Source organism: Nicotiana sylvestris, chromosome 2 (assembly GCF_000393655.2).
Source record: "Nicotiana sylvestris chromosome 2, ASM39365v2, whole genome shotgun sequence".
NCBI classification, from domain to species: Eukaryota; Viridiplantae; Streptophyta; class Magnoliopsida; order Solanales; family Solanaceae; genus Nicotiana; species Nicotiana sylvestris.
In genome coordinates this window covers 129,699,369-129,711,354 of record NC_091058.1, presented here as the reverse complement: position 1 = coordinate 129,711,354, position 11,986 = coordinate 129,699,369, and the positions used below count along the sequence as shown (strand labels likewise).

General features: G+C 31.4%; 1 protein-coding gene and 1 long non-coding RNA gene across 2 annotated transcripts; both read right to left on the bottom strand.

Moving 5' to 3' along the window:
* Positions 1-731: 731 nt before the first annotated feature.
* Positions 732-1,304, bottom strand: LOC138885575 (probable calcium-binding protein CML46). The gene has a single exon (XM_070166537.1). The coding sequence runs from the start codon at positions 1,302-1,304 to the stop codon at positions 732-734; it is 573 nt and encodes a 190-aa protein (XP_070022638.1).
* A 6,958-nt stretch (positions 1,305-8,262) lies between these two features.
* On the bottom strand, positions 8,263-9,854 carry LOC138886394 (uncharacterized). The gene is made up of 3 exons (XR_011405110.1): positions 9,611-9,854; positions 9,399-9,460; positions 8,263-8,579 (listed from the first exon to the last, which is right to left on the bottom strand). It is a non-coding gene; the product is annotated as an uncharacterized lncRNA (long non-coding RNA).
* Positions 9,855-11,986: the final 2,132 nt, after the last annotated feature.

Below are 11,986 nucleotides of genomic sequence, written 5' to 3'. Positions count from 1 at the left end.
ACCCCTTCAAATATTTCAGTGAAAAATAAAATTACATCAATATAATTCAAATAAACTAGCAATGGCAATAATAATAATAATAATAATAATAATAATAATAATAATAATAATAATAATAATAATAATAATAATAATAATAATAAGGATTTGTTTGGTATGATTTATTAGGAAAAATAATATATTTATTGGCTTTGGTATTATTAATTCCTCATTTGGTATAATAGTATTTTTTTCACTTATGTATAAGTAATATGTACATGTATTAGTTATATATACACCTTATTCAATACTATTTTTATATATAGCAAACCATGATATTGGCAATACCATAATTTTTAAATATGGATAAGCATGTATGAGATCATTTTCAAAGAATATGGAGGATATTTTTGTAAATAAATATTTTTTTTTAAAAATATGCAAATGCATATTATTTTTAATACACCAAACAATCAATAGAAATAATTTTAGTATAACTAATCCGAGCATTCTTACACACGCTACCAAATGACCCATAACAGCATTTTAACACAATAAAGACGTGTTTGGAACTAGGAGATTCTTGGAACAAAATAGTCGCGCAAAATTTTGTAAAAAAGAAAACTAATACCAAAAGGGGAAAAAAAGCACATATATCCAACAAAGAATGGGATCAGCCATTAGTAATTATAATATTTTCTTGTTTAGGCAAAAAGAATAAAATCCAGCAAAATTAAGCTTAACAAAAATCTTTAAATCATATTTACGAATTCCTCAAAATCGATCTTCCCATCTCCATCTTCATCAAAAGCCAAGATCATCTTTCTGCAAATTTCCAATTCTGCAGCTTGCTTCAATCCAAGAGCGTACAGAACTCTCTGCAATTCCCTTTCGTCAATAAAACCATCTTTGTTCTCATCAAATACATCAAAAGCTTCTCCTAAATCCTGCATATTATATTCTTCTTCTCCAAACAAGTCATATAAATTGTCTAAATCAAACCTCTCCTGTAGTTTTTCACCTTCAGGGTGGCAAAAAATTCCCAGTTTAGCCATTATAATCTCTACCTCTTCTCTGCATAAGCTTCCATCAACTATCGTAAAAGGGGTTGTTTTCTTGTTTTTTTCCAGGTAATCTGATGGACCCACCTTGGATTTTTTAGAATTTTGTGTTTGGGACAAAAAGTTGATAAATTTTCTTCCCCAATCAAAGATTATGTACAACAAGAAGAAACCAACTAAGCCATGAATTAGCAAAGGGACTGGGACGGTAGTTAAAGGTAACTTCTTGAATGTAAAGCGATTGAGATAGCTAGGAGCTGCCATTGGCTATATTGCCTAATGGAGCTTCTCTGTGATTGAGGATGGAGAAAATTACAGAATTTTCTCCTTTCTCCTTGTTCTATAAGGGTTATGTTAAGGCATGCAAATACCAAAAAAGAGAGAGAGGAAAGAGATGGTCTTTTTCTCTTCAGGTTTGCGAGAAGGGTGGAGAGGAATGGTAGGGAATAATGCTTATGTGTACGTATATATAACGAAAGTTTTTTTTTTTTTTGGCTTTATTATTCCGAAAACCTAAGTAACCATTAATTAGAAAGTTGATGAAATTGCAGTTTTAGTCCCTTAAATATCAACAAATAGTTAAACTTTTACTTTCAATTTATGGGGATGTGCACTTCGATTTTTATTGCTTGTGAACTTTCATGAATTTAATGAATTATTTTAATTATTATATCATTTAATTACTCATGTGTTATGTTACTTTATATTTAAGAATAGTATAATAAAATAATTTTAATATAACAGAATTATTATACTCTTTATGTGTTAATTTATATTTACCACCTTTTACTATGCACAAAGTTTAAGAAAAAATAAAAAAAATTTAGAACTTGTGATCTTAAACATGCACCCTTCTACACAGTGGCGGACCCAGGATTTTGTGCAAGCGGGTTCAATCTTAGAAGTACATAACTTTAGTCGTAAAATAATAGTTGTTAAGTGGGTTCAAATAAAATATTTATACAAAATTTACACAACTTTAATCGTAATTTATACATATATACAGTATTATTTTTTGATGAAGCGTCCACCACGTGCGTCCATCATTGCTTCTACATCTTATCCTCCCGAGATCCCACTTATGGGAAACTATTGGGTTTTTTGTTGTTGTTATTGTTGTTGTCTTAAACATGCTATAAATCGTGGATATAAGACTTTTGTTTGTTGTAATCTTAAACATTTGATAATATTTATGTAATTATAAAAATTTCTCATTAAAAAAATATAAAAATGTGTTCTTCTATTTAAAACAGAATAATAAAGAAATAGTGTCGAACAACAACGTAAAACGAAGACAACATAAAGACAAAAAATACATGTTTAAATAAATTAAAAAGTTGAATGTGCCATATATAAGGATTAAAATTGATCAACAATTGAGTGACGAATAGTTTATTATTCTTCATTTGCACTAAAGTGGAAAAAGGATGATTGAGGAATGTGGTTGTTGGGTTCCATTGATTTCAGTCAGTGGGTTAGAATATTAATCAAGATTAGGTTATTGCCCCAAGTGTCAAAAAATGCTAAAGAGACATGGGGGTATTCTTGTTGGAGTCGTTTGCCTTATGGCCTTTTGGATGGAAATTTGGTGTCCTGTTTTTCTTTTTCTTTTGGTCGTTTTATTATTTGATTTGACTGTTTTAATCAGTACTACTACTAGTATTTGACTATTTATGAGAAAGAAAGTACGAGGAAGTTGCTCTGCGGATTGTGATAGTGCACTTTCATGTCATCTTTTCTTCTTAATGCGTCGCTTTTTATGCAGTAAGGGTGGATTGAGTATGTTTACTAAATTAATAAATCTAGAATATGTGCTTTATTATTATTGGGGTGATTAGTGTGTGTGCATACTATATATATTATCATGGTTTGATAAAAAAATATTAACTTTCGGTTAAACTATTAAATTTTATGTAATGAAGGATTAAATCTAGTTAATGATAATATCCCTAGATATAGATCTTGAAAGCACGAATTACACGAGACTGAGTTAGTGGAAGATTGACAGTAACATGCATTTAATATTTCAAAAGGTATGAACAGTAATGGAGGGGTAACTAGTAATAAATAACAATAAATGACATTTAAGTAAATATGAGGAGCAATTCATCCAATAATGAATGAACTAGATTCGTTCCTCCTGACAACGATGAATGACAGATAAATCTTAGAATGTTCCGACTATTCTTGGATCTGATGGAAAAGTATGGAATAATGTGAGCAAGAATATTGATGAAAGGTAAAATTTGTATCTTTGCTAGAGAGAGAATCTTCTTTCGAAAAATATTCTTATCAATTGAATATTACATGCCCTCATTCATTGACCTTTTTCCTATTTATATGGGACATACCCCTAATAAACTCTAATAGTACATATGCCGAGAATATCCAATAGAATATTCTCTTCAATATCTTATTCCAATAAACTAGTCGTTACAGCTCTTTTTGCAGTGCTCGACATCGACCATCGTTTGCACCCTAACCACAAGCCTCGCTATCTTTTGATTGACCTCGGTTGATTCTTTCCGTGATGTTACTTTGCACTAAGTACTGAGACAGATTTCGACCTATACAATCACCTCAATCTATCATTTAAGATGCTAAAATAATGTGATATGACATAAATAATGGTCTAAATAATTTTTTTCTCACACTCTCCATACAATATTTACCGGCTGGGATCCCCTCCAGTGATGTTTGGTCCAATATTGTTCAATAGAGTATTGATTTTGTCACACGTATCGTATATACTAATCAATTGACAAGATCTTTTTAAACTTAAAATCTAGTTTAACCATGGTTTCTTCTTGTCTACGTCCATGTAGTTAAGACTACCAAACATATTTTCTTTCACTTCATGCGAATTATGAATCATGGTTCTTTTCTGAATCTGTTCAAGTCCATTTTAGCATCGGTAAAAAGGATATAAAATCACCTAGGGCTATTTTCTTTCTGAGATGTCAGGATTGAGTTTAGTGACGTTCGAATCCATTTTAATTTTATCTCATGCATAGCCGCAAAACAAATTCATGTAGGATGTCATTTTTCATCTCACCCATACCCTCGAAAAGAAAACGATTTAGGATCTCAAACAATAAAACATCTGACATGCATTTGATGATGGCAATGTTTATCAATCTTGAACACAACAATAAAAGTCTTCGATAAAAGACTGCCTCAGCCTCTTTGAGTAATTGAATGCAAAGTGGGCAATTGAAATATGAAACATTATCTTTTACTTTTCTTATTTTAATCGCCATAGATACCTGTACTACTTTGAATAAAGTGAGGCAAGTGCATATGTTTGTTAAGAAGAGTCCTCCCTCCACCATCCAATAATTAATATTGCAAAATATTGCAAAAATAAAAGAAATACTGTCATAGAGACCAAAGAAGGAAAAAAAAAAGAAGACGAAAGAATAGCTTGAAAAGGGTTAAAGAAGAACAACTAAGAGAAGAAAAATAGATCCATAGTTAAACTAGCTTTTTAGCTAAAGAGATCTTGTCCATTGATTAATATATAGGACCCGTGTGACAAAATCAACACCCTACTAAACAATACTGAACCAAACATCGCTGGAGGTAGGAGTGTACATAGGTCAGGTTGGTTCGGATTTTATAATTACCAAACCAAACCAATTGTGTCGGGTTATTAAATCTTAAGACCAAACTAAATCAATAAAACCCGGGTTTTTCAATCTTGTTTTTTCTCGGGTTTTCTGGTTAATTTGGATTTTTTCTCCGGTAAAATCTTCGTAGAACAAAACATATAACATATGCTCAAAATATTTCTTTAATCCTAGTAAGATACAACTATATAAAGTATTTTCCAAGAAAATAATACAAAATATGAGATGTGTCATGGCATTATCCTAAAATATTCAACAATAAAGACAATAAAATTATGTAATATAAATATTGCTAATTAAAAAGGCATAATAAAAATAAATATAATCTAAAAGTACTAAGTCTTGCTAAAATAAATAGACTAACAAGGGAGTATTAATTACATGACTAAACGCTAAAGAAAAATAAAAATAGGTTATGTATTTTTATCTAAATTATTGTAAAATAAAAAATAGATATTCAATACATTCACGTTCGTAATATTGAATTGAATGTATTTTGTTAGCATTATTATTGATTAAATTTTGGTTTGGGCTTTTATTAGCATTATTTAATTTACTAATATTAATGGCTATAAAACTTATTGGAGCATTCAAAAGTTCTAAGTCCAACCTTGAAGTAATACCTTAAAAGATAAAATTATGAAAATTTTTAAGAAATATTTCTAAATTACATCACAATAAGTATATTTATATATTAAATATATCTAAAATTTCTATATATGTAATATCAGGTTGGTTTGGTTTCGGTTTGACTTTCTTTAGTTAAAACCAAACCAAACCAATTATGGTCGGATTTTTTTTTTCCAACACCAAACCAAATGTCGAATTTTTTTTTCGATTTGACTCGAATTATCGGATTGGTGCAATTTGTCGGTTTCCATTGTACACCCCTAGCTGGAGGTTATCCCAGCCCAATAATTAGTCCTTGATTTCAAATTGAAACCTTTGGTACTTGAAAGCCCCAATCAAAACTATGTCCATAAAATCATATTCCGTTTATTCCACTTTATGTGGACTTTTTACTCTTTGGGTTTAATTTGACCTTTGTATTCCGAAAAGATTCATATAAATTGAAACAAAATTCTCTAAATACTTGGAAAACAAGTACCACTTTTCAAAACCAAGAACAAAAATCACTACTTAAACTAAATTTCACAAAATTAATTTTGATGAGAATTCGATTCTTTGTTTTATTTTTAAATAAATAAATATAAGTTACATATTTTGAAACTACATTAAAATGTAATGAATCACAATACTTTATAGTTCATGCTTAAAAAAATTTTAAAAATATTTGAAGACATTTGTAATCAAATAGAATTTACGCTCTAAATGATATTAATTCGACAGAGTGGACTTTTTTTTTTCTTCAGAAATTCAATGTCCCTTCAGCTACTTCAGATTGAAGAACCACTAGTATCGACACACGCAGGTGTATATTGTTGATTCTAAGGTCCAATTTGGGCAGCTATTGCACATTTTCTTTTGAAAACTTTCTTCTGCATTTTATCTTCTCTGCTTTAAGAAAGAATTGACAAGTTGCAGCTATTTACAACATGAAATCAGAACCACTTAGTTTGTTCTTATAATGGAGAAATGGCTTTGTCTTCTGATTTCTTTTTTTCTTTTTTCCCTTTTCCCTTTTCATTTTGGTGCAATGGTCCCTCCCCCCCCCCCCTCCCTCCCCCCCAAAAAAAAAGGTAAAATAAAAATAAAAATAACGATAGAGACTGTTGTAACAGGTGGTGTATAAAATTCCTTCGAAGTTGGGAAGTTTAGTATGCATGTTTCATTTGGAGTACCTATTTGCAAATAACGAAAATCCTTCGGTGCCAATTAGTATGGTGGAATCGATAAGAGGGTACAAATCAATTTTTTTATTAATCACGTCCACGATTAGAACCGTCAAAATAGGTTTGGCCCGTAAAGCCAGCCCAACTCAGCCTGCTACTTGAGTAGGGCTGGGTTGAGATTTTTTTAACTCATTTAAAAGTGAGGCTTATAAGCTCGGCCCAAGTCAGCCCGCTGGCCCTTGAGGCTTGACCGAGGCTGGTCGCCACGTGAGCCAAAAATTAATTAAATTCAAATTTAAATATTTAAAAAAAGTAAAAACGAAAAAAAATATTAACTATAATCCCCATTTTCCAACCTTACATCGCTCATTTATCCTTCCATACCAACTACAATTTATATTTTTGATATGCATGTAGTATGACAAGATTAGTTTTTCTTTTGCTTAATTAACAACGAACTAGGAAAGTCTTAAATGGCCCATAATAATTTTTTTCAAAAGAAAATATTACTTTAAGTGGACAATGATCAGTTTGGTTACTTTAATTTATTATTAATTATTAAATTGCTCATTCATATGATTAAGAGATTATGTCACGAAAAAATATCTAAGGATTTGAAGAACTATTTTTTCCTAAAAACAATGAAGGGCCGGCCTGCCCTCTTAGGGCTGGGCTGGGTTAGGCTAGCCATTTTAAGGCATATATAGATAGAGGGCTGGCCCGCCCTATCCCACCAAATTTAAAAGCCCGCGAGGCTTGGACTGGGTTGGAATGTGTTAGCCCGTTTTGACAGCTCTATCGAAGATCTTGTAATATACATCTCTAACCGGAAAAAAAAGAAGAAATAAAAAGAACTCTAGGTTTGGGTGCAATTTTCTTTGTCTCCCATTTTACAGGAGCCAATAGGCAAGAAAGCATTGACCTGTTGTCCTAATACTACAACAAAATCAATTACCCCTCAATATCAAACTAGCAGAGATTAGAGATAAGCTCAATATAAATGCTTCTTTTGGATTCATAATATTTCAATACTCTATACTCTATAGTCTGTAGTTAGGCAAAATGGTACAAAAAGAAATATGACATAGTCTCTATTATATTGTAACAATAGGCATGCCCCTGATAAGCAGAGACGGATGTAGTATGAGAGTTATGGGTTTAATTGAATCTATAACTTTCAACACGGAGTAGAAATTTATGTGTAAAAATTTATTAAAATTGCAAAAATAATAGATTTGAACTCATAACTTTAAATATATAATGAGTTCAATGTTAAAAACCTTAAAAATTGAACCCATAGAATTTAAATCATGGATTCGCCTCTGTTGTTAAGGGACCAATTCATAAATAAAGATGTCACAATTTAAATTGTAATGTTACAACTACATAGTTGCTCTTAACAAATTGCTGCTAAGTAGAATATTCCTTACTCTCCTATTATTTATGAATAAAATTTAAATAAAAGAATGTTTAGTGTCTATACCCTGAATTGTACTTTCAGTACTTAAAAGTCAATTACAGTCATACCAAGTATGTGTTAGGTTGTTTCGGGCTTAAGAGTCAAATGGCTTCTTATAGGTTTTATTCATAAAAGGAAGGTTGGTATAACTACTACTGCATGACTCCACCTTGGATATCTTATAGTGTTCCAAAACTTTTGGTAGTCTAGTTGGTGATGAAAATCCAGAATATGAAAAGGAGAAATGCATATTTTTAGCCGCTTTCATAAATAATAGCCGACAAAATGTATATTTTTGGTATATATGTATATATTCATACAAAAAAAAAATACATATTTTATTCACTTTTCGGCTGACAAATGCAATTAATTTCAGAGTGTTATATTTTGCGCATATGAAAACAATCATAAAAAATTTGCAAATCTCATAAACTTAACATGAACAATCATAAACTAACCAAATAAAGCCCAAGCACCAAAGCCTATTGCCTCAATTGCTCCACAAAGAAGAGACAAACTCATGAAGCTTAAAAGGTCAATTCATGTCTTGAATTTGAGGTGGCGGAGGGTAAGGTGGAGAAAAAAGAAAACCAGAATGGGAATTAAAGTTTGGCCCAGCATATGCATAGTCCGCCTCGTATGCTGCCTTTGGTTTCTCCTGTTACGTTAAATTAAAAATAATTATGAGAAAATTACACAATATAGCCACCCTAAATAATAAAAGATTGACAATATATATATATATATATATATATATATAAGTTAGCCAATGTAATTATTTTGGGCCAACCGGCCAAATGTGTAACTTGCCCTTAAATTATCCGCATGAACCTCAAAGAGAGTCCAGGAAAAATATGAAATGAACCACGATGAAAATATTATACACCTTCCATCTCAAAAAGAACTTCGGAATTAGAAGTACGAAGATACATCTAATTTTTAAAGTGAATTTACAGGTCAATTCTTAATCCTTTTGAAATAAGATGTACAAATTTAGAGAATACATAAAAAAAATATTTCCTTCTATTTAAAAAAGAAAAATAGATTTTGGAGCAGAAGGATCAGATCGTCTAAATATCGGTCTCAATTGGACTTCGACACCTCAATTTTCTAAGAACTATAAGTACTAAAATTTTATAACCAGAGATGATTTTGAGAAGTATGAAGAAGTGGTAAAAACAGAAGATATATATAATTCACAAATAATAACTGTATCATATAAAATCAACATAGAGTGTTTCATATCCCCTGGAATAACCAAAACCACTTTCTTTTTTTGTAGATCTACGACCCCAAAAAAATTCAATTAATCTCAACAACCAATGTAGATTAATTTACTCAACCATTTCATTCTACCGTACATGATATTTATTCATAGTAGAAACATTTTTCATGGCCAAATAATAATGTTCCTTTAATTTTGGGATAGAAAGCATACAAATAAAATCACAAAAGAAAAAAAGAAAAAGAAACGAACCTCAATCAAAACTCTATGGGTGTGTCCATAGTCAAAAGATCCCAATGTTTTTCTACCGGATCCTAAACAATAAACAGCAGAATAAAGTTAGTGAACAAAGAAAAATTTCAACACAGATTACTAATCCAAATTTTGTTGCCAATTTCTAATAATAAAGTAAGAATCCAAGGGGGAAAAAACATGGAAAACAAAAAGAAGAAAGAATGGATAACCGTGACATTGAGAGAAGGAAATCATTAGAAAAGCAGCTACGACAAGTGCAAGAGAAATGAAACGCCCCATCTTTGGTTTTTGCTTAATTAATTGAGGGGTTCTGAAAATGGAATTATGGGGTTTTGTGTTTAGGGGGTGGGTGTTTTTGAAGAGGTGTAGTTCAATTAGGATCCTTTTTTGGTTGGGTCAGTGACGAAAACTACGTAGATTTGTCACCCGTAGAGCTATCAACAAACAAAATATGAAGATGCTCATAAATACATGGAAATAACCTAGAAACTTATATTCTCGCTTTCCACCAAATAAATATATGCAAGACACGTCTTTCATACATATATTTATTACTTAACTTTTCAATTTAATTTTAATTATTAAGATTAAATTATTTGATTTGATGTAAATATTCGATGTGGATAAATATTTATCTGAAACTAATTTATGCACAATCAATGTTTATACTAAATAAATTGATTTAATCATTGTTAGATGATATATTGAGGCAAAAATATACAATTATTAACGTGATTAAGTGATAAAAATATATGTAAAAAAAATACTTGTCTGTTGTTCATTGTATTAGTATCATTTATCAACATTTAATGCGTAGGTCCTTTCTCAATGTATTTAACTTTGAAAATTACCATTAAAATTCCTCCTTATCTAATTGACAAGTTCAACCAAGAATTCCGCAGCAAATCATGCCATCTACACTCTTTATCCGGATTTTACTAAATGGCTAAAATGTAAACGACTATTGGCATTTTAAGCATGCATGAAGCAGTAAATAATTGTTCATACTTTTTACTTAAACACTTTATTTTGTGATGTGACGTAGTGCGTGTATTACACCGTTTCTCAGAGCGTGAGAGATCATTTTTTCTTTTTAAAATTCTTCTCTCTTTCCTTTCCTCCTACTCTTTCACACATTATCCCCTTTCTCTCTCCCTCCAATGGTCCACCACCATTTACCTAACTGTCTTAGTTTTCATTGCCGAACTAAATGGAAATTGCCGGGAAAATCCCAAACATGTGTCCGTTGCAATTTGAATACTTTACATATAAAAAGGCCAAGAGAAAAGGCTTAAAATGACTCTGATTAGAGCATGTGAAATGAACCGGAACTGAAAAAATCATCAGCGCTCCGGCTACGAAAATAAAGGAATAGGGAAAATGACTAAAAAAGCATGTGGCAGTCAACAAATTTGAGCTTAGCGGTCGGCACCATGGTTATTTAGCTTTCTACAAAAATACTAAAGCTAATACTTCTAATATATCAATCAAGAGATCTGCAAAATCTTTGAGAAGTTTTTGGATTTAGCTATGGCTATGTTAGGAGAAGCGAGAACGAGTTGTAGTGGTCGGTGTTTCGTGATCGATTTCCTCTAAGATGTCTCGAGAATTAGGAGGAGATTTAGCTGTATCAATGGAACGGCGGCAACAACCACTTTTATCGGGCCAAGATTCATCGTCCGACATGGGTTCGAAAGATGGCACGGTTCACGGTGGTTGCCGCCGGAATGTGCAGTGGTTTGTTGTTGTTGCTCATGTGAGCTCGTGAACCTCTTTATGCTGGTTGTATAAGTTGCCGACGGGACTTTGCTAGAAGGCACTGAGGTCTGAGGACGAAACGCCGATGTCGGCTGACGAAGAAAGGGCTTTTGGTGTGCTGTGAAGAAACAGTGCTTTCGAAAATCAAATTTCTTTTAAGTTTTTTCTTTTTTTCAAAAGTTTTTTTATTTACTTAATTTAAGCCACGTGTATCGGTCTTATTTGTCATTCTGGTATGTGAATAACACACGTCTTTTGTGTTTGTCTAACTATCAATTTTGTGTATAAATGACACATTTGAGATGTGGTTGAAATATTCAAATGGAACGAACTTAAGATAAAGTGTCTAAGTAAAAAGTGTGGATAACTTTAAAGGATTGTCAATGTATTCTGCCAATCAAAAATGACACATGTTATATCCATTTAATGAGATGAATATATCCTTTTTGCGGCTGTCACCAACACAAAGTACTCGCTCCTTATAGTTTGACCAAAAAAATATAGATCTTGGTTCAACTAATTAAATTTATGTAAATGAGGGTCAATCTTATTTAACAATAATATTCCAAAAATAAAATTCTCAGAAGTGCAATAAATACTAAGTAGATATATTTTAATAGTGGCGGCATCATACAACCAATAATTAGAAGTTAAAGGAAATAATGTAGCAATAAAAATTGTTGAATAGCAATAAATGACATTTAAGTAAATAGAATGAATGAATCACCCAAGAAAAGGATGGAATCGGTGAATGTTCTTTCTGACAATGATGAGTGATGGACAATCTTTTGAATATCCGTGTTATTCTCGGATCTGGTGGAAGAGTG

Bases quoted from the DNA above. Each gene is read 5' to 3' on its own strand.
- LOC138885575 (XM_070166537.1), bottom strand. From the start codon at position 1,304: ATGGCAGCTCCTAGCTATCTCAATCGCTTTACATTCAAGAAGTTACCT.